Genomic DNA, 25176 nt, shown 5'->3' with positions numbered 1-25176 from the left:
CATTTTATTTTGTTGGAATTTTATAGATATCATATTGTCTACTTGACAATAACATGAATAACAAAATATTAGTTGTTATTTCATTTACTTTTTTTGTTTGCTTGACATCTTATGTATTTGCAGTTTTTTTTGGTCAAATAATCGATCACAGATATCAATTGTTTCAAAATGTTTCAAAATGTTTAACAATATCCTGAAATTCATAACTTGACAACACAATGTATTTTAAAAATAACCGTGCACTATGCTTTTTTGCTATCCGCCGTTTTCTCTCTACCTTCGAAAATATAGTTTAACATGTGACTATCCCTCAACGAATCAAATTTGTTAAAATATACGAATTAATAATATAACTCTATATCGACCGAGTCGTATTTAACGACTACGTGTATGTAAAAATATCATCGATATCGAATTTCCAAAGTCAATAACACACAAAGTACTCTAACATGCAATGCATGCAATTACAGTTTCATATTTCATACAAATATCATTATCATAACAACTAAGAGATTAATTGCGCCAATGTCCCCTGTATTTGTTTGCTCATAGAATCGCACAGTTAAAGTTGTCAAATCCTACTGGAATTAAAATTTTCAAGAGCTACATGTATATACTAGAAGCCTTGGAGTTCTGAATTTTTGTTTGCTATAATTTTTTGTTTGTTTGAATACCTACCGATACTTTTAGTATATATTTTATATAAAATAAAACTATAAATTAGCGCTACATACTACCGTTGAGGGCATTTTATGGTTAAAACTGTGAATTAACTTGTTTTTGTAAAAAATTGCCTTGTAGAATGTAATTTTCTATAACAAAATAATGTGAATCAGAAAGAAAGTGTATAGATTAGTTTTCCCGTTTGAATGGTTTTACACTACAACAGCTTGTTGTTCGGTGTGAGCCAAGGATCCGTGTTGAAGGCCGTACATTGACCTGTAATGGTTTACTATTATAAATTGTTATTTGGATGGAGAGTTGTCTCATATTGGCACTCACACCACATCTTCCTATACCAAGTTAACTTCAAACGTTTTGGCTTTGGTAAGACATGTTCTTTTATATATTTTTTTCTTTTTAAATACTCAAAATTATTTAATTCTGTTTTTAGAAAAATAACACCCGTTCTGGACTGTCTTTAATTTCATCTGTTTAAAAGTAGCCATACTAGTGTCAGAACCTTAAAGAACACGCACGAATCAGTGATACTGTGAATTAAAGTAAGATTTCACATACTTGTTTTAAATAATCTAACGTGCTAAATATAATCTAACGTGCTAAATCTATATGCTTTTTATTTTCCCCCTTAGGACCACCATATCACACCGTTTGACATCTTTTTATGGAAATATACGGAGTCATTTACTTGGTGGTGTCCTAACTGGAAGACGATCCGTCTATGAAGTGAGTGATGCTGACTTGGCGGAAGGGGAAGATGGACTCACAGCGTTCAGACAGGAAACTGATGGAAAAGAAGGTAAAAAGAACGTCATCAAATTCGAGAGAGCTACATCAGGTAGGAGAAACTGAAATGATTTGATATGACGCTTACAGAATGAGCTTAACACTGCAGGAGGGTCGAAATGGAAAAAGATGTTTTACCATAATTTTATTTATTTTCAATTTTTCCTTTACTATGGTTTTCTTCTTTTCTTTTCACCCACTTATTCAGCTACTTATTACTACATTTGACGTCGATACCTTTTTAATATGTACATTAATTATCCATTCAATCCTCCACAAGCTACAGCTTTTCAAGTTCTTGTTTGATCTTAATTGCGCTGCTGTTCAACTCTGCAAAGAGGTGTGGCTTTTGATTGCACTGCTGCGTATAGTTCTGAAATGAGATACATTGCCTTTATTCATTATATGTGCCTCACACATGGGTTCATTTTTTATTTCGAGTTGACGAAATTCAATTGTATCAAATATATGAACAAGAATAAAAATATACTTGCATGAAAGATTTCCTAAATTATTTTCACGAATACAGCTAAAATGGAAATATAATTCGGCTGCACACATCGCTGTTTTAATTAAATAAAGTGTAAACACTTTTGTTTTTGAAAGTTTTAGTTTAAAGCATCGCAGGACATTTAGAATTGAGCCATTTTACCATGTTTGTGAAAGATATTTTTTAGGTTGTAATTTTGTTCGAATAATAGTTCTGGGTTCTACTGTCATTCCTGTTATTCAAGGATTAATTCTGAAAATTTGCCAAAAGCTTTCAAAATTGAAGTTTTCAACTGTCTATACGCTTTTATATTTTGATTAAATATTTAGAATTATGACATATTGTTGTCAGAACTTCAAAGAACACACCTGAAGCTATCATACGCTGAGTTCAGATTTTTAATAGAGGAATGTATGGAATGGATGTTAAAGTTAATTTAAGTGAAATTGAACCTACGCCGTAAAGTCTCACTTTCGAACTTTCAAAAAGTGTTTGTAGCATTCAAAATTGTACTTCGAAAGAGATGGTGAAGAAATAGTTAATAACCTTTTTTTCAGTGAGAGGTATAATTACAATACTGTACGAGGTTTTTCGCATGTTTCTTTAGAAATCTGAAACTATCGCAACTCTCTACTATGTTATGTATCAATTCTTAATTGGTCTTTTTATAAAAACAAATCTACATTATTAAGCGATTGTTGTCTTTATAATATAGATTGGCTTTATTTGCATTGTCAAAATTCAGTATCTGAAATAATTATATGTGTAAATGATTAAGTTAAGTTTTAGTTTATATTGAACATCGACTTCAGTTTTGGTGGGTTTTCTTCAACTTTAAAATATCTACTTATTAAGCGATTTTTGGCTTTAAAGTGTCAATTTATATTTCAAATATGCAATCTTATATACTAGTAGTCGTTTTATTGTTTCATTTCAAGATTGCGAGAACACGATACCTTATTACAGCTATATAACTCAATATGTGCCTGTCCATAGTCAACATAAGTGGTTTTCTTTGTTCTCTGTTCTTTTTGTCATTAAACATACAGGTATGTGTTGATTGCACATATCAGGACTGACCGACGTTTAACTTCCGAGTACAAGTATCATATTCAACGACTTAGAAATAAACCAATCAAAATATTGGATTTATTGTATCAATCACAAATTTATACTCTGAGTACTGAGTTAAGTTTTATGACCGAAAGGTCTCTCTAAACTTTGAACGATATGAAGTTTGACATATTGTATAGTGGTATAAAGTATGTGATTTAAAAAAAAATTTGAAAAAAACCGATGATCTTAAAATGTCTATAATGGCTAGCATTATGCTTTGATATATCATTGGTATTTGTTCTTTTACATCATATTCATAAACGCTGATGAGTGCACATAGAAGAAAATTTTCTTTCTAAATAATTTGACAATACTCTTAACTTTTTTTTCTTACTTATCTAATTAAAGATTAAAGTAAAAAAGAATACGAAACTGTAACAAAATATCATGACTTGAAAGATAAAAGACAACACCTAAGTGTTAAGGTTATAAAAACAATTGTTAATCCTGATTTTTGTTCAACAAAACAATTTATTATCCCTCTTTGAAGACTATAACGCACGAACCAACTCGTTTACCTATTTTTTTTATGGTTTTCTATAGTGTTATTTTTAAGATATAAGATGCTGTTTTTGAAAGATCGTATTCTTCAAGTTTGTTTAAGATTATGGACGAATTGTTGATAAAGATCGGCTTACATTGTGGATCACTTAGTTTACTTTAAGCATATTTTATATGTGGAAATTAGACACCAGTGCATCGCACTAAAAATTTTATCCTGCATACTGAGAGTGTTTAAATGTGATATACTAATTAAAAGTTAATGAACGTTATATTTTCATCACTAATAAAACGTTTACAACAGGGATAACGATTTCTACTACAAGAAGTTTTTTTTGGATAGAATTGGTAATTTGCATCCAGCTTTTATGTTTATATTATCTATAATGAATAGGTATTGTCCTCCAGTTCTTTTTGCTTCAAAGACTAATTAATAAAGGTATTAATATTATTTTGTTGTTCAATTACTGTATCTTTATAAATATAAGACGTTGTATGTTTTGGGATGAATAGCGATTCGCTAATTAATAGTTGAAAGCAAGAGCAACATGTTGTTTTTGTTGTATTGAATTTCTGTACAATGTTTTCTGGCAGTGTACAATATTGCGTCGTTCTGTACTATTCATGGCGTTGTTGTATGCAATTTCCCTTGAGTAACATCTACCGATATACATTTAAGATGTCACGGTTTCTCATCACCGGGTTGAGTACTGTTATATCGACTTCCAGAACACTTTGATACGGTATATTTTCTTTATTATAATTGTTTTGTTTGTTCTTGTGTTTTGTATCTAATAAACCGATATCATATAAATAAGTGGTTTTTTTTTAACTTTTTTTTTGCATGTTGAATGTCTTTTCTAAGAATCTACTGATGGTGAATATAAGGGGAAAATGGTTGAGCGATGGTGACCAAAAATCTTAACGGTCACGTCTTCTTGTCACTGCTCCATTTCAGAAACTAATCAACGGTTTTTATTTTTTGTGGAATTTGAAAAAAAGAAAAGAAAACGATTGAATTGATATTATAATTCGTTTTTGTTCTCCTGGCCAAAGTGTCAACTGTTTTTTTCACCATCATTTGGTGTCAGTCGTCCGTTATACGTCGTTGTTAACATTTACAAAAATCTTCGCCTCTGAAACTTCTAGGCAAATTTAAACTAAACTCGACAACAATGATCATTAGGGTATCCTGTTCAACCAAAGGTGTCCGATGACCTGGTCTACAAACCAACGTTGCTAAAAACAGATAGAACCTATGAGCGATAATGAAAGTGTTATTCATTTTTCTTTATAACTGCAAAGAATATAGACAAATTGTTCAGGATGAGATTTACCTTTTGTCCATTTACATCAAAAATGTCAGACGATTTCAGTATATTATTCAGTTATTACCTTTGAATGACGATTTTTACACTTTAAAAAATGCAGAAGTTATCATGAAAATTATAAAAGACAGTGAGCAACATTAAACAGTATAAATAATCAACCAGAAAAGATCTACAAAACAGTCACTTGACCGAAGTCGTCAGTTGACTCCTTATTGGAGTTATTGCCCTTTTAACGACAATTATTTTTTTGGTCTAATATCTGAGAAATTATGCTAGATAGATAAAAACTTAAACAACCAAAGATGATCAGCAAGACATGTTATACAAACAAGTGTTATTGTTAAAATAGTGTGACGATCCTTAATTGTAGTAATTGCCCTTTAATGACGATGTTTATATGAGCGTCACTGATGAATCGTATGATGACGAAACGCGCGTCTGGCGTTTTAAATTATAAGCCTGGTACCTATTAACCATTATTTTACATTTTCATAATACCTGAAAAACTACAATAGATAGATATAGTTTTAAAATAGCAAAAATGATCAGCAATCAAGGTCAACAAAAGAGTAAATATGTTGAAATCATCTGACGATCCCTTATTCGAGTTGTAACCTTAAAATGACGTAACAGTTAGTTCGTTTCCTCTTTCATTTTTCACTCCAAAAAATGGATAGAAGTCCACTTTCCAACCCGGCTCCTACGACGCCCATGTGATAAAGACACTTGTTGAAAACCGCACGAAACCCTTTAAATTTTCCTTAATGGACTCTTTGGTTAGATGAATCATTGACGTTTTGTACTCAAACATAAACGCCAGTGAAGGCACTGAAAAGAAAACAGATGTCTTTTTAACTAGTTTGGCACCACTCTGTACTTTTTTTGTTCACTTATCAAATCGAAGTTCAAAGAATACGAAAGTGTAACCAAATCTCACAACTCGAATGATGATAGACAATACCTAAGTGTTAAGGTTATTTGCATACAAATGTTCCCAGCAAAAAAATCAAGTTTTGGCAATTAAAACAGAAAAAGACACGATAGCAAAGCGATTCACTAGTTGCCTTACAAAAGCTGTGATAAGTTATCAATTTGATGACAGAAATATAGACTCAATTAAGATTTCATTTCAAATTCATATTAGTATAAAACATTTTCTAAAATTTGAAATAATGACAACAATCCTGTTTATCAACACTATTTGCTCTTTTTAGAACAAGAGAAAAGATAAGATAATTATTTATCATGTCTATGTCTGCATATAATACGAAAACAAGTTATTGCTCCTGGTGTTTGTTGAACAAAAACAATTTAGTTATCCCTCTTTGAATCCGATTACGTACATATACAACCATTAGGTTCACCTATTCATTATGGTTTTTTTCATAATGTTAAGATATCAGGAAATCAGTTTTTGAAAGATCGTATACATCAAGTTTGTTTAAGATTATGGACGAAGTGTTGATAAATATCTGCTTACATTGTGAATCACTTAGTTTACTTTAAGCATATTTTATTTGTTGAAATTAAAACCAGTGCAGCGGAATATAAATTATCCCCTATACACTGATATAATTTAAATGTATCAAAAAGTCGACGAACAACATACTAATTTCATCTCTAACTTTTACACCAGTAATAAATGCAATCATAAGTTTATGATGATTTCTGCTACATAATTTGATTTTGATAGGAGCGGTTTTTCGCATCCAGCTTTTATGATTATGGTATTATACCCAAATCTTTTTGCTTCATATACTCATTAGTTTAGGTATGAATATTCTCTTATTCCATCATGGCTTCTGATATGTCTTTGAATGAATAGCGATCTGTTCATTTATAGTTTCATGCAAGAATAAGTTGATTTTTTTTTCTGCATTAATCTTCTGTACTGTGTTTTCTGGGTGCAATCAACAGTTTTTTTCTATGACGTCACATTTTGAGGGACCATGCATTAGTGACCCTTAGTGGTGGACTGATTAATAAAGATACTTGTATAAAACTAGATATCACTGGAATCAGAATGTTCTCTAGTTTATAATGAAATAAAAATAATGTGTACTTTTAATATATTAAAAATATTCCATCCAATGAACATGGGGGAAAAAGGTCTAATTTGAACATAAAAAACTTTAAACCAGGTCATGTGCACACCCATGAAGACATGATCCATGCACATTTTACATAATCAAAACTGTATGAAATTTGTAGGTTTTTACCTGGCCTTTTAAAAAAATCTTGTTTCAGGGTACGGTTTCCTGCTCCAAAAAGAGCTACAGTGGCTGCAAATACTAGTAAGTTTTCAATTTTCACTGCCAAAAAATAACAGGATGTTTACAGTGGTTACCCCGTTTTTGTTTTTTGTCCATGGATTTATGAGTTTTGAACAGCGGTATACTACTGTTGCCTTTATTTGTCTCCCCTCAAAACATGTAAAGTTAATATAATTTTTAAAATTATTTCAATCATTCAACCTGTTTTAATTGAAAGCTAATTAACTAATTTTTACAATCAAATACAAAAAACATGATACTTTTTCACCAATTGAGTAAATAAACGGGTTTCCCTCCATGGTTATTTTTAGTCGGGGAATAACCCCTAGTTTTTTTTTACGAAACTGTTTATAGCACCTTCAAGGTATTGCACACTATCGTGTCTTCCTGTACTATATATGGCAATGCTGTATGTAAATTTACATGAAGTACAACCACCGAGTGTTGAACGTCATGATTCTAATCACCGGGTTGAGTACTTTTAGCTTTACTTCCAGATCTCTTTGATACAGAATGATTTTTATTAGTCCCCTACAGACGAAGCCAACGGGGACCTTATGTTTGCGCATGTCTGTCTCTCAGTACGGCAAATCAGTTTTCCACACTTTTTTCGTCATGCTTATAGATATTGATTTGATATTTGTTTTATTTATTTATCATGACAAGTTACGGATCAAGTTTGAATTTGGTGCCGATCTGATAATATGCAGAGTTATGGTCATTGGACTTAAAAAAATCACTTTAATAATCAGTTTTAAACTTTTTGTTTTGTCAAACTTCAAGACTTGATATATAACATTTAGTTTACACAATGACAAGTTATAGATCAAATTTGCCCCCTCCCCAATTTAATGAATATTTTAAACCTTTAGGGGACTATGTATTGCCATGCAATACTAACATAATGCTTGTTTTTCATTGATTTGTTCGTAACTGTGCTTTGTATGTAATTAACCAATTTCTGTAACTAAATTGTGAATATATTGATCCTGATTGAAAGGAGGATACGGCTGAGATGCTAACCACCAAACCCTAAACGCGGCATGTTTTATTGAACATGTCCCAGTTTCTCTTTTTTTGGGAATTTGAAAAGGAAAGAAATCGACTGATTTAATTTTCATGTTCTATTTAACTCACCTGAACTAAAGGTTCCAGTGAGTTTTTATAATAACTAAGCGTCTTTTTGCTCTTTTATGTTCATTCCATTTTCTCCCAAAAGAATGGATAGGATGAATTATCCCCTTTCCAACACGGCTTCGACGCCAATGTGTTATAGAAACTTGTTGAAACCGGATGTTTTTTTGTTGTTGCTTTGATTAAAACCGAATTTTCATTGATCTAATTATGAATTCACACATAAACGCCGATGAGGGCATACAGAAGAAACAATTTTTCTTTAAATCTTTTGATAAAAATCTTTAATTTTTTTCATCATTTATTAGATCGAAGTAAAAATAATTAAATACGAAAGTGTAACAAAATATCACAACCTGAATGATGATAGACAACACCTAAGTGTTAAGGTTATTTGTATAGAAATGTTATCATTAATCAGCAAAAGGTTCATGTTTTAGCAATTAAAATTAAAAAAAAAATAGTACAGGGACTCATTGTAATACAAAAGCAGTGATAAGTTATCAATTTGATGACAGAAAAGTAGATTTAATTCCAATTTCACAACTAATAAATATCTTCTGAAAGTGGTGCTGCATTGAGTAAATGTAAGATAATGACACTATTCCTTTTTATCAAAACTTATATTCTTTTTTTATCAAAACTTATTGCTCCATTTTGTAGAAGAGAAAAGATGATACTTCTATGTAAATAAGATGTAGTCGTAACATATCTTCGTGGCTCAGTCTACTCAGAAGAGAGAAGACTGCATACAAACAAAAGTTGATTCTCCTAATATTTGTTCAACAAAACAGTTTAAATATCCTTTTTTGAAGACGGTTATGGTTTTCTCATAGTATAGATTACAGTAAACCATTACATTTCATGGGCGCAGCCATTTATGAACATAACATAGTATTCAGAATTAGGAATATGGCTAATCCTGATGGTTGAATATGTGCGCCCGTTATTTTTTGTTTTATTATTTTTATTATTAGTGACTTCGTGCACCATGCATCATACTAAAGGCAAAATAAATTATTTACCAAAAATTCTGCCCGAATAATTTTACTTTAATTCTAGCAAAGTTTCGTTAAAAAATCAACTTTCTAAAGTCTGTATCTCGAAAAAGGCTAACATTGCCGCCTATGGGGAATACATTGTTTATTACACTCTGTAAGTTTTAAAATATGAAGATATTAGTTTTATCAAATATCGTGTGCTTCAAATATGTTTTAAGATTATGAACCGAGTGTTGACAAAGACCTGCTTACATTGTGGATCACTTTAAATAGTTTGCTTTAATTTGAATTTTATTTGTTGAAATTAGACACTTGTGCATAGTACTAGAACCCCACACACTTTAAATAGTTTGCTTTAATTTGAATTTTATTTGTTGAAATTAGATACTTGTGCCTAGTACTAGAACCCCACATCCTGCATACCGATATAATTTAAATGTACTATAATTAAAAAGTCGATGAACTTTATATTTTCATCTCTATTAAATAAACTTCTACAGCAGGGATATAGATATCATAAATTTTTGGTGATCAAAGGGGTATTTCACATTTCGCATCTTGCTTTTATGTTAATATTATGAATAAAGTTTAGGTATTATCCAATAAATATCTTGCTTCATAGACTCATTGATAAAATGTTATAACTATTCAGATTGTGTTCAATCACTGCATCTGGCATGTAGGAAGCAAGAATAGAATGTTGTTTTTCTTTCTTGATCTTATGTACAGTGTTTTTCTTGGCATTGTATAAAATCGTGTCTTCCTGTACTATTTATGTCAATGCTGTATGTAACTTTCCACGAAGGACAACCACCGACATAAATGTTGGACGTCATGATTTCTTGCCACTTGGTTGCCGAGTACTTTGAGCTTGATTATAAGCACTATTTGATAAGGTATAATTTTATTTATCATTGTTTTGTTTCTACTTGTTTTGTGTGTCTTTTAAACCGATATTTTAGAGTTAAGTACTCTTCCTGAACTGATTTTTTTCCAATTTAATTTTTTTTGCTGCAATTGTAAATCCCGGACAGATCATGATTTGTTGACCAACAAAAAGCCTGACAAACTTTTGAAATTATAAAATAAATTATATGCTTGCTTTTTTATAAGTTCCAAACTGCATGATGGTTTGCTATATTACGAACTTTCGAAAATCAAGGGAAAAAACCAACTGATCTATATAAATTCATTAAACCTGTCAGTTTTGACGCGTGATATAATTTTGGTTTTGGAAGGATAAACCGAAAATGCGGCAATATCTAATTATATGCAGGTTTCAAATTGTCGAAAAAAGGAAGTTGTATGTGTATGTCTTTTGAATAGAAAACAAAAATGATATAAATAACTAAAATACATCTAGAGGCCACAAATAGACCGATGTACTATACAAACCGCCAATCTCTGAGTGTAAAAGTCTGTAAATCAATTGAATGGGGATTTGTAAAAGATCAAACATCATCATCATGAAATGTGCAAAAAAAACCAACACACAAACCAAACCAAATACATAGATATTATTTGTTATTTAAGATTCGAGAATACCATTCACCCCATCACAAATCCATATGTTAAAAGAAACATTTAAACAACAAGGGTAATTGATGCAAACAAAACCAGTTGTTTCAGGATTATGTTTAAAGATTAATAATGTGTTAGTTGGAAAAAGTGACGTGTGAGAGTTGCATAAAAGCAGGCAAAAAAGAAAATTTGAGATCGACATATCTAGTTGTTTGTTTACATTCATTGACTATGTTCTGTACAGTATGAATGATTCATAATGCATGTTTCAAAATGGTAAGATGATATTCCACTTTGATCCAGGAAGCATAGCTGTCAGTTTGCATGTGTGCTATTAATATCTTATGCCATTATTATTTATGGTACTTGCAAATATTATATAATTACTTTCACTTGCAGCTGTTTCGAAGTAATTTGTTGTGTAAATGTAAGATACTAATTACACACTGCAAAAACATATAAAGTAGATTTACTTCATACTCTAGTAACGGAAACCTTTTTAACTACTTTATTTGTTATTTTACTATTCTTAGCTTTCTAGATATATAAATTGTCATTTAGTATGGTTGCTAGTTTTTTCTTACTTGTCATTTAGTATGGTTGCTAGTTTTGTCTTACTTGTCATAGTAAGTTTAATAGGTTTCTGTTTGGGTCATCTCAAATGTATAATGTATAAAATTGAGAATGGAAATGGGGAATGTGTCAAAGAGAAAACAACCCGACCAAATAAAAAAACAACAGCAGAGGGTCACTAACAGGTCTTCAATGTAGCGAGAAATTCCCGCACCCGGAGGCGTCCTTCAACTGGCCCCTAAACAAACATACACTAGTCCAGTGATAATGAACGCCATACTAATTTGTATTTGTTTTACTTAATTTGTGGTCTTGGATACAACAAAATATTTCTTATGTTAATGTTACGTGTTCTCTCGGAAAATTAGTTATGTTGAAAATGTGCATACCATTAGTTTCCATGTTACTGAATTATAAGTGACTCAAAGAAAAATGTATCAAGATGTAGAACGTAAACTAGACAATGAAACTATAGCAAACGTTTTAAAATTGGAGATGGTTATTGGCGTTGTCAGTTTGTTTTAGATTTATGAGTTTGACTGTCCCTTTGGTATCTTTCGTCCCTCTTTTATATAGATTAGAGCGTTGGTTTTCCCGTTTGAATGGTTTTACACTAGTAATTTGGGGCCCTTTATAGCTTGTTGTTCCGTGTTGAAGGCAGTACATTGACCTATAATGGTTTACTTTTTTAAAATTGTTATTTGGATAGAGAGTTGTCTCATTGGCACTCACACCAATCTTCCTATATCTAACTAAGCTTTTGATGCATGAATACACGCCTCCTTCCTAATCAACATCAAAATTAGTATTATTGAGAACACAGACCCAGAAAGAAATGCTGCATACCTCTGTTATGATTTTTCATAAACTAATTCATATAATAAAAGAAAAAAAGATATTGGCTAATTAATATTTAAATGCATATAGACTGTTAAATACACAATGCATGCATCAGTGCTATGATTGACATATATTGTTATACATCTTTTAAATTCTATTAACAATAATCTTCAACCTATCACATTCTTCACAAGAAAATAATAAAATCAAATTTATTTTCATTATTCATTGAATTTAAATATCGAAAATTATATTAAAACTTTAATTGATTCTAGAGTTTAGACTGTTATTAGGTATATATACATTATTACGAAATAGATTTTATCTTCAACATCTGGTGCAGTGAAATTGGAACCGTAAATGTTATTCCACAACTATATATTACATACACGTAATTCTAAGCCAAAAATAGTTTTTATTAAATCACTTTAACTTTGTATGAACTCCATCAATTTGATTCGAAGTTTTTCTGGCTAAGTTCAACTGACAGGTAACTTGATTCAAATGTTTTGTTGTTATTTACAAACTATATCTTACCATAACAAAGAACACGCTATTTAAAATGTTTCATATGGAGAAAAGACATCTCTGTTAACTAAATATAGCATTTTCTTTATACAAAATGAGGCCTTTAAGGCTTTTGTACCACCGAGAAAAGTTGAGGCACTGGTAAAAATTCCAGATGATCATGTCTTGGATAATGTTCCTAAATAACTGCGTTATGATGAATGTTCAACTAATTAATTATAAAAAGATAAAATTGCCTTTTGCTGTTTACCTCGGTTTTAGTTTGTTACCCCGATTTTGTTTTTTGTCCATGGATTTATGAGTTTTGAACAGCGGTATACTACTGTTGCCTTTATTCATTATCACTTTCAAAATTGTGAAGTTGAAATCATCCCTCCGTAAATTTTACGGACGCCATCACGAGTTGGTTGACTGTTATGGAATAACCGTTTCACAAATGATATCGGATATGTTCCTTACGTCGTAACTACAATCCCCTTCCATTTCATGAATGTGACCTACCGAATTAGACTATTTACCGGATGTGTTATCACATAAGCAACACGACGGGTGCCACATGTGGAACAGGATCTGCTTACCCTTCCGGAGCACCTGAGATCACCCCAAGTTTTTTGTGGGGTTCGTGTTGCTTATTCTTTAGTTTTCTATGTTGTGTCATGTGTACTATTGTTTGTCTGTTTGTCTTTTTTCATTTTTAGCCATGGCGTTGTTAGTTTATTTTCGATTTCTGAGTTTGACTCTCCCTCTGGTATCTTTCGTCCCTCTTTTAATTCAATGATTCTTTTACCAAGATTGACTGTCCAATTCTTCATAGTAACCGTTTAATCAGTTAAATCAATTTCCCGATTTTAGACTTATATATGGTTTAAGTAATTATCAAGTCATCGACATATGTAAAAAGTAACATAACACAAAATACCGAACTCAGAGGAAATTTGAAAACGGAAAGTCCATAATCAAATGGCAAAATCAAAAGCTCAGAACAAATCAAACAAATGGGAAAACAACGGCGAGATTTTTTTTGGTTTATTGTTTGGTACAGGTTGGTTGTAATTGTGCAGCACAGTTTAACATATTACCCAATGGGAAAAATCTAGAACTATCTTTGTAAAAAAACACTGTCAAACATTCAAACATACTAACCACACTGATATGTGTCCCTACCTGTTTATTGCTATAATAAAAAAATAATCACCAACATTAATAATGTTATCATTCAAATGTCTAACAAGAATATAGTGGATGTTGATTAAAACAAAGAAGCTGTCAGAAGTTATCTTTCTTGATCAATTATAAGAGGTTAATTTGTCAGAGATAGAATCAGGTTCCTAGGAGCTTATAGATTTATATGCTCCTTTAGATTTACGAATAAAGAGTAATTAATAGAAAAGGATATACCCTTGCTACTAAATTTGCTAACACAAAAGAAGAATATATGGTAGGATTGCCAATGCGACAACTGTCCACCAGAAATCAATAATGTAAAAATTGGCAACTATTGATCACCGTACGACCTTTACAATGAGCAAAACCCATACCGCATAGTAAGCTATATAAGGCCATATTTTCAGTAATTTCGTGACTTTACTTTTTTCAAGAGAGAAAATTAACGGGCTGATTTATGTAGAAAACATTAAACGAAAAACAAACACAAAGGGATTGATATACAGCAAAACACGACATCCACTGAATTATAGCTACATAATGACATGTTAACAATGGATTTATTGGTATATTTCGTATGATTAGCAACAATATGCCACTATGATTTATTTTTTTAAGAAGACAGTAAGCTTTAATCAATTCATACCAATTGATTCCTTCTGTAGATTTTGTGTACTTATTTTATCGAAGTCAAACTGGAGTTGATTGGCTATCCTTTTAAAAACTGTCGTATATGCCTAATATCGCTATCATCTACATGTAATTACTGACTCAAAATTGATTGCTTCCTTTTATCATCATATTTCACTTACTAAATTGATTATTTCTAAAGTCAGTTCCAGTTATTCAATCATTTTATGTTTGATAAAATTGATAAATTAGTTTCTATTTTAACTTCTTAATTGATAAATGAATTTCAAAAGTCCATGTTACGTCATAAACGCATAACTCTGAAGATAAATGAAACTATAGGACATTAGTTATATAAAAAAGAAGTATGAATTATTTTCCGCAATATCAATTTGTAAATGAAATATAAAATTAATATGATGGTTTCCTCCAAGACTTATTCAATATTTTGAATATCTAGTTCTACATAGAAGGGCCTTATAACAATTACACTTTATGTATATAATTCGGGTTAAAGCTGTATGATGGACTTGACGTTTAGGTGGATTATGTTTTTAAAAGAATTTCAATTGGAAAGGAGGTGGTGCAACATAAATTTCGTAGATTTTGATCGAGTAACACAATGACCAAAAACGGCTTAAACTATGATGAATTCTTATAGAAAAGTGGGTTATAACTTTATGTAATTAATTATTCTTCTTTATTTTGATATAAACATCATCAGGAACGCTTAAACCCAAACATTTAAAAGTCAATGATATCAAAATACCCAAATACGTCAGGACCTAATCTGACCTAAAAAAAATGTAGCCAAATTGATCTGAGGTATACTTCGTCTGACAGAGTTGAAAGAATCATAAGATGAAATAAATTATGAACGATAAAAAGTAGAGTACATTGAAAGTTGAAAAACAAAACCAGTCCTTGTGCTAGATCTTTGATAATTGTAAAAGAAATGTACGATTTGGATTCTCTATAATACATAAACAATGCCAATTTCAGAATACAAGATGTTTTGTACTGTTTAAAGTATAGTTCAATGCAAGTGTATAATACTTGTATCGCTTAAAAAAATATTTCGCTAACACCAATTGATGAACTAAATTATAATGAGTAACACTTCGCTTATTAAGTCAAAACTACCAAGAACAAAATGAACCCTAAGTTATTAGCTAAGCGTACGTGTTTTCTCCTCCTACTGTCTGCAATAAGTGTGATTTAATTAAGTAAGTAAATTGCAATTCTTCGGTGGATATAACGGGAATTACTTTACTTTACAGAATTCCCAGTGATTGCAAATTTTGAACATCCCTTCGAACGCACATAATTTACGAAATATTATTTTCATTAATACATATATTCACCGTTACTTGTTACAATAGTTTTAAGCTTTCGGTTCGATATGCGTAGGTTTAAGACAATGGGTAGATTTATATCTGTTATTAATCTCATTCAAAAATTGACATTCGTTGCAAAAAAACCAAAGGCAACCCATCAATTTTGCACATTTGAAACACTTTAGCAATCACCAGATTTACCATAATGCTTCATTATATACAGAACGGATGCAGTTGAAATAAGAAAATTAAAAATGGTCAACATCCTCATCCTTAATTGTTTTATAAAAAGACTGAATGCCATGACTGAACTATTAGTCCCCTACCGACGAAGCCGAAGGGACTTTAGGTTTGCACTCCGTCAGTATCTCCATCCATCCGTCAGTCCGGCAAATCAGTTCTCCCCACTTTTTTATTCATGCTTGAAGATATTGATTTGATATTTGGTTTATTGTTTTATCATGACAAGTTACAGATCAAAATTGAATTTTTATCCGGTCTGATAATTTTGTGCAGAGTTATGGTCCTTTTTGCGCCAGGCTTAACGTTATTGACTTGATATTTAATATATTGTTTACCCCATGACAAGTTATAGATCAAGTTAGCATTTTGTTCCAGTGCAATAAATTTTCAACCGGTAGGGGACTATGTATTGTTTTTCAATAATATCAGAATGCTTGTTAAGTATGTTTTTTTTCTTTCTCTCTCTAAAACTGACACCAAAGAGATTATTAATAATTTGAATAACAATATTTTTGTTTTGTTGGGTCAGCAGTCCTCTAGGAACCAACTGTACTTTTACCGTTATTGTATGCCTTTATCAGTTCGCAACCTGTCGTCAGGCAGGGCATTCGTAGAATAGTGAACATGCTATTGTATCCTTGAACTTCCGCTCATAATGTGATGCCTTATCGCTGAGTAATTGTACTTTAATAGGAACTATGTTGATTCCATCTGTTAATTTGATGTTGAGAAAAACCTACAGATACAGGTAGGTCTGATTCATATCCCTAACTTACAGCTGAACATCAACATTGTCAAATACTGATTATTTATATAAGTCTTAACAAATCTTAGATTTTATTCATTTTTCTTTAATCTTTCTTGTTCGTGAAAATACGCAGGAAGATCAAAGTGTAACATTTTTTACATACTAAACGATGCTTTACAAAGAGTACTTTCTAATTAAAAGAAAATTTATCGAAGAAGATTTCCTGGTCTCTATAAACAAATACTTAAAGAAATTAATTGTTTAGATGTAGGGGTAATATTTTGTTTACAACAATGTTAAATTTTCACTGTGTATTACAAACCAAAGACAGAATTTTGAAACGTAATGTAATGCATTAACAACATCAAAGAGTTATGCATAAACAACATCAAAAGATCAAAAGAGAAGACAAGATAAAAAATTTAAACGATTCGATTACCATCTCAATCACTTTATAAATTTGCACAAACGAGAAAACAATTGAATAGTAAACTCGTGTTTGCACTTATTCAAAGCATATAGTTTAAATGTCCATAGATGTCATTTTCTTGATAATTATCATTCTGAATCAAGGCGACGTTCAAATCTTTGGGAGGAGAAAAATCTATAAAACAACCCAAAATCCGCGAGAATCGAGCGGTCTCCAAAATTGCTATGCATGCATCACCTGCGATGTTATCTCACTTGCAAAACTACTGCATAATCGGGAAAAGAGCAAAATCGTTAAAATTACTAATCAGACGAGTATACAGGCATCTAATGGTATCTACGAAATATCAAGTTTATTCTTATGTTAAAAGTTGTGGGTTTGAATATACTTTTGGTATTTTTCACCTTTCTGTTATAAACTTTGTTGACCCAAATAAATCAAGATAATATTCAAAACTCATAGTGTGTATTTTTTACAGAGTTTTGGTCAATGCATACATTTAATCCATCAGTTTCATCTTATTTTTTACTATGAAATTGTTCCAAAATGACATTGTTATTAAAAGCATACAGGAAAAATGGAAAGAATAGATAGTTCATTCACTGTCGTATATAGTTATAAGTATGGAAAATGTGAAATTGGTACAAACGTCCAATCAGCTTAGCAAAACAAAAGCTCTGTCAAGACAAACATAATTTTCGTTATCAGTTATTAAATGTCCGAAGAAAAATCAGACATATTTGATAACATCGAAATCTCTTCTAGTTTATGGAAAAAAAATTGGAACTCATACATATTAACATATTATGATCTTTATTAAGTTGGTGCTGCACTTGTGTACAACGGAATTAACGCTACCAATTGTACTAGATGTGCAATATTGTATTCGGTGTTACATGTATCATAGTAAACAAAAATAAGTCTGTAACAGTCATTATGATGCAAAGTTCCTTTATTTTTTTCAATTTTCAACTTATCAACTACGGTTTATTCAGTACTGTTCTGATAATTATCCCGTAAAAAATGCTCAGATGTGTTTAGTCTATGTTGGGGGATTGTAGTTTGTTTGTCACCTGTACAGATCTAGCACATACAGAATTGTCTAAAAAAAAACTACTGAGCAGTGTTGAATTGAACGCAAGCGAATAGTTAAATATTGAAGTTACCGCAGTCATGTTTTCTGTAACATTGTAACAAAATATATGAAAGGAGTTAGTCGCTCTTGGTAATCCTGGTTCGACTGTTCGACCAATAAATGATAACAAATCCTAGTAGAAACGATGTGCATGTGAAAGAGAGAAGGCGAAGATGATAATTGCTTGGAGATTCAACAAAGAAACCACAATGAGATAATCATATATTATTTCATGAATAAAAATTATTTATATCAGTCGCATTATTCATTTTAAATAACAGTTTAAATCCTACATAATCTTGACATACAGTGCATGTGATTTACAAGAGTTGATATAAATCACGTAACATGAAAACGTTATAACAAAGATAAATTTCTTTTTTGAGGCAATTGCATGAAGCCAGAATTGTTTACAATACTACAATGTGATTATTGTTTCGTGTCGTATTAGAAATATTCTAATATTAAAGTAGAATGGTTTAATAAGAAACAAAATAATGAAGTTTATTTACTCAGTTTTATACATGATGCGTTGCAGCTGGAAATTATTCTAGCGAAAACATGAATGTTCCTTGCAAACACTGACAAATGAAACTCTTCAATGTTTGGATTGTGTTCTGAAAAAAAATTCTCTATTTATTATTATAAAGTTCACGAATCCTCCTGGTGAATAAATGATAAAAATTAAATGAATACAAAGTTATCATGAGATGTTATCAACAAAAGTTTAGAACAGCAGGTAATTAACTTTTGATTTAAAAATGTTCTTTTGAGATCTAATTTTTTCAATATGCTTATTTTTTTTTAATTATGTGAGGGATACGTAAAGACGACCGCATTCGAACGACACACATAAGTAAAACGACATGATATTAGTTATTTTTGGTGTAGCGTTCTATTTGAAACCAGCTGTTGACCTCTGTCTTTATTAGTGTAAAGCAGACCTCATACAATGACGTTTCAAGAAAAGGGAAAAAGGACTTTCATATGCATGATCGTGTAACGTTCCATTATTGTTGACCTTTTATCACATTTATTCCCTTATAAAGAATACCAAAGATGCATTTAGGTCTGCTTCACATCTTGATCAATTACAAAATAACAGTGGCATTTATAAGATTTAATTTTATGGTAAAAGAGATTAAAATAATGTCTTATTGTTGATTGCATTTTATATAGCATCATTTCAGTAGCATCTGATATGTTTTACAATAAGGAAACAACGGCTATAGTTAGCTTCGAATCAGAATTAACATTATCAATCTTTGTTTTATTTTCTTATTTTTTATTTTGTCATAGCGTTATCATTGTAAATATGAAAAACAGTAGATTTGGTGTGATTGCCAAGAATGTTGTTTGTCTGTCTTTGAAGATATGCTGTTGTTTGTTTCTTTATGGTTTCACCACTTGGTATCTTCTCTTTTTCAAAACAGGGGAAAATGTTCACTCTGAAATTGAACAAGATATGCAGAAAATACAATCTAAACTTCTGAAATATTGTAAAGGAGGCACTGGGAGTATATTCAATTGAACTACACCTTAGTATAAAGTAAAATAATAAAAAAATACTGAACTCCGAGGAAAGTTCCTTATCAAATAGCAAAATCAAAAGCTCAAACACATCAAACGAACGGATAACAACTGTCATATTCCTGATTTGGTACAGGCATTTGAGTAATTATATGTAATTTTCTTAAAATGTGCATAATTGCTCTTCACTTGTTTAATAGTAGAATACAAGAATTGTCTTAATATTGATTGTTTTTTCCCCAATTTACCGCCATTGTGTGGAACTTTGTAATGATAAGCCATTTTAATAAATAGGCTCTAATTATAAATGGTTAAATAAATAGTTAAGACACAAGAATTTCAAAACTGCTTGTCGACTAACGAAGAACTGTAATAATTATGCATATCCAATTACAAATATAACTTACAGTAAATTAGTTTCAAAATATTTTGCAAATCAGGTATTTTTTTCGCTTTGAGAAAATATCAATATTCGATAATCAACTACAGAAGCAGCCTTGATTAATCTTCGTTTCTCTTAAATGCACATTTAATTGGTTGAAGCCTATCTTAATTGGAATCAACAGCAGAAAGAGAGATAATTAGACTTAACAGCAACCAATGCTTTTGTATCAGAGGCAATGATAAGAAAACCAATTTTTAAAATTCCTTAATTACATTGATCAAGCAAAATAGACCTTTAAATCAATGTTTGAAAACTGTAAAGTAATTCATTTGATAAGAAGCATGCACAACTGAAATCAATATTGTCTTTGGTTCTCAGTAAATGCAAATATCAAATGTCAAACTGCTTTAAATGTCATTACACTAGAAAAGAAAAAAATACGAGATTCACTATTTGTGAAAAGGGAGAAAGGTTTCTTTTGGGATACAAATACCAAAGAGAAATTGATGGAAAGTTTGAAAACTAAACTCCTCTGAGAGGATCGGATTCAGATCTGATTTACCATCCGTTTCAAACATTTCTTATTTGTTACTCGGAACTCTCTACGGTTTCGGATCGGAATGCCCAGTTTCATATACTTTTTTTTCGATTACGCTTTTGTGATATTTGTGAAGAAAACTTTGTATATTATTTCAGGTCTTAGCTTGAGCTATATATAAGTACTATCTTAAAAAGCAGTTTTTTTCTGATACAACTGTGTCTTGTTTTGTCTTGTGGCTTTTCATTTAGTTAGCGATCAACTTTTTCTTAACCTGTGACAGTGTTCGGACAGTACAAAATTTAAACAACTTTTAAAATGATTTATCATCAGATCTGTACAAAGCACTAACAGCTAACAAAACGACGAACAAAATTTGGTATGAGTGCCAATGGCTAAACTGTCCACTGGAGACTAAAATGACGCAGATGTTCGCATCAACACGCAAAAGCAATATAGCACAGCAAACATTAAAAGGCCCCGACATATGAAACTATAAAACAAATCAAACGAGAAACAATTAAAACGACTAAAACCCTTATTTATATTTAAAACAGCAAACATTTTCTTCAAATATGCAGTTGTTATTTAACGATGTGAATCGAATGACAGGCTCTTTCTTGGTTTTGGACAGAATGTAGAGGAGTTAACATGTTTGCGGGCACCAAACCCTTCCCAACCTGCCACAGTTGGATAACAGTATAAACAAACTATAAAATTCAGATTAAGATGGCTTGATCAGATCGCAATTGCAACTAATAAATAAACCATGTTTTCCCAAGTTTGCGAAGTACAAACATACAGCTGTCTTATCAACCAATACACGATCAGAAGATTATCACCACCATGATAATGTATCAGTGTAAATCAGCAGCAATTAAAACAAATTTTAATAAACTTTCACCAAGAATCAAGTACTTTTTGAAAGACACTTCAAACTCGATAAGAATTTGTCAAATTCAAACGAAAAATTCAATCACTGAAAGGTTTTTTTATTACACCAACGCGCATATGGACGAAGGTAAGTCAATCATGCATAATTAACTTAAATGTCTAAACTTTACAATATATTCTATACGTATTTATATATACATGTACCGTTACTTCAACTTTTAAATAGATATTAAATATGCATTCATTTTCAAAAGTAGGATGTTTTGTTTTGTGTGACCAGTGTTAAATAGTATTGGAAGCTAAATGTACGTATGCTTAAAGGCAGCATTAGTATACCGGTGTTCAAAAGTCATAAATCGTGTGAAAGGAAACAAATCTGGGTTACAAACCAAAAACGAGGGAAATACAAAAGAACAACAGGAACACCGAAGTGCAACATGTTGGATGGGAAACAAACAATACTTAAAGTTTCACAAATCTTTGCCTAAATTTGAAATTGATTGGAAAACGTTTTAATGACCCGTGTGTTTTCGATAGATGTCGCAGACTGGTAATACTATCAAAATCATTTTAGAAATGGTTTTGAATAGTAATAAAAGTCGTCTTGTCTTAAGCTTTATTCGATAGTATTGATCAATTTGAAAGTAATTGGTTAATGTTTTGAAAATGTAATCTGTTTAATGTTTCAGAAAGAAGGTTTTGTTCAGTTTCCCTTTTTTATATTAAATAGTTATTATTGTTTGAATCTCTGCTTGGTATCTGAATTTTGATCGTGCTATTTTGACAAAATGTACTATCTCTGTGTCATATTTTTAACCTAAGAATTGTGTTTTTTTTTTTAAAACCCTATCGATCAAGTATCAACATCGAGCTGACGATCCCACTACATATTTGGAAAAACGATAACCGAGAACAATAGAAAAGTCACTCTTTTAATGAAAAAGTTTGAGAAAATCAATAATAAAACAATGCCGGTGACGATACTAACCTTTCGTTTTCTTGTGAATTTACAACAAAAAGCGTCCACTCTAAAACTTAACAAACATTGAAAATCAACAGGGGAAATAATATTTTTACTCTAGATTTCCCACTATCTATGATAGAGATGCAATATAATGACTTACATAGCAACACACTACAGACAACGCAAATTAAGTTGTGCTTATTATTTATCTTTTGAGTTATCTCAGATCAACATTTACAGCAAGCTTTGAAATGAAGCTAGACGAGCAATCAGACTCATAGGAGCCTTGAGTTACCTACAAAACATTTTTTCACATGGTGGAAATTTGCACTTTTAACTGTTTCCAAGCAATTTCCCTATTGCTCTATTGCATAATGTTCTGTCCAAGAATTAATATAAGTATTTTATATAAAAACGCAATTGCAAAACAGTTTGATTATTTAGGTTTACCACAAATAGTGATAAGGTCATAACGGTCCACCAGTAAGCCATATTGGCATCCATTACAACTAGATTTTCTGTACTGATAATACTTTTCGGATCTTTTCTTCCTGAGAGTCATTATTGTTGGCAAAACTAAACACTGACTGCTATCATTATCCCTCAATTTAATGACAAAATTTACTTAAGGGAGAATGTGGCTAAGGTTATTGGAGTTTACTATATTCGTTCAGGGCTACATTTCAAGAGGAAACTACTTAATTGTCGTGAGCCTAATATCAGCGATGCTATAAATAAAATGAATCTATCTGATTCGCCACGAGGATATGAATCGTCGGTTAGATTTAAAAAACATATCTTATTGAAACAGACATTTACAACAAAGTATGGCTGCCGAAACACTCTTTATTAACTAATTACGCTATTCTCATTACTGGGTTAAGATCAATCACATTAAAACTGGGTTCAATTCAATCACATTAAAACTGTGTTTAATTCAATCAAATTAATTGTAAGTCGTTGGATTGGTAAATATGTTATGGTTATTCAGGACTGAGAATCGTTCAGAAAAGGAAGTGTAAATATTTCGGTATCCCAATTTGAATATATTTAATTTCGTTTAAAATTTGGGTTTTCCCGTATGATGCTAAGTGTATATAAGACACGAGAAAAGTGTATATAAGTGTATATAAGACACGAGAAAAGTGTTGGTGGTTTCTACGGGTGGGGGTTTATGGTACTATAACAAAATTGGCATTTAAATATAAGAGTATTGAAGGTGCTTTCAGTCACGTCGAATCGAAGTTAGTCACATTAGTATATATTTTGTTTACAAGTTTTTTGATACATACCTTTTTGCACGAATTGATCAAAGTTTATCTTCTTATATTTATCTGTTTAATGTCTGAAATTGAAATTTATATACCTCAACTTTTAGTGATATTCTTTTTGTCCTAAAACTAGAGATGAAGACACCTGAATGGTCTAAATTCTATTTTTTGTTTTTCTGTTTATACCAAAATCATATCCTTAAAAAGTATTTTTTGTGTTCTTATGATGTTTTATTTTGTATCAATTTTCAGTATTAGACTGCATCATTTGTCATGGAAATACAGAAATATGCGAAATATATGACTGTGCTTGTATCATCCATTTTTGTTAGGCTGTTTATAAAATACTGATAGCTCTTACAAAATTCTGTACAAATTGTAATTTGTAATTTATACAACATTACTCTATGAACACAACATATTAAACAGTTGCTGCTTTATTTAATACATATATTTATATTTTGTTTCACGGCATCTGGTATTATACGTCTACGTAACACTCAGGGACTAGTTGTTTTTGTAAAATGAAGTTTTCCTAGTTTAAAATATACCTTAATATCAAACGTTTTAATTTATTTATAGAGACAAGAAATTTGATATATAAAAATACCAAAGTTTTAATAATATTAATTTTAAAAAAACCCATATATTTCACTATGAATATTGTTACTAAGATTACATCACGTCTATGGGGGGCACACAATTTTAAAATCTTGCAAACTATGAGAAGAAGAATAAGTGATTTTAATTGGTTTATATTGAGTGAAAGAAATATATGACTACTTTCCTAATGTTAATCATGATAAGACAAAGATTGTGGCTCCAACAACCTTATTTGATACGTACATGCTTCATAATTTGAGGTTCTACTTCATGCCATATCCATTTTATCAATACGTAAGACCGTTCTTTTCTTTGAGGGCTTCAAGTGTTTTTAAACCAATCCGTTCGGAAATGTACTCTTTATATATATAGACGAGTTGTATATAAATATATATATAAAAACAACTCGTCTAAACATCAATTCAACAATGTTAGATCTGTAAATTTGCTTTCGCAAATTTTTTTGTTCTTCCCTCGCCGGGATTCGAACTCATGCTACTGAGATATCGTGACACCAAATCGCCTGCAC

General features: G+C 30.9%; 1 protein-coding gene across 3 annotated transcripts in view; it reads left to right on the top strand.

The window, feature by feature from the left end:
- Positions 1-25176, top strand: part of LOC139523845 (protein-glutamine gamma-glutamyltransferase K-like) — an 89864-nt gene that overhangs the window by 2696 nt on the left and 61992 nt on the right. Inside the window, exon 2 of one of the 3 annotated variants that reach the window (XM_071318183.1) lies at positions 1314-1480. In XM_071318183.1, coding sequence (XP_071174284.1) covers positions 1314-1480 — 167 coding nt within the window. Of the gene's footprint in view, positions 1-1313; positions 1520-21711; positions 21937-25176 lie in introns of those variants that run through there. The other 2 variants (XM_071318182.1, XM_071318185.1) reach the window with 2 other exon arrangements.

This window comes from Mytilus edulis, chromosome 5 (assembly GCF_963676685.1).
Source record: "Mytilus edulis chromosome 5, xbMytEdul2.2, whole genome shotgun sequence".
Classification (NCBI taxonomy): domain Eukaryota; kingdom Metazoa; phylum Mollusca; class Bivalvia; order Mytilida; family Mytilidae; genus Mytilus; species Mytilus edulis.
The sequence above is the reverse complement of the archived record's forward strand: the minus strand, read 5'-3'. Positions and strand labels throughout refer to the sequence as shown.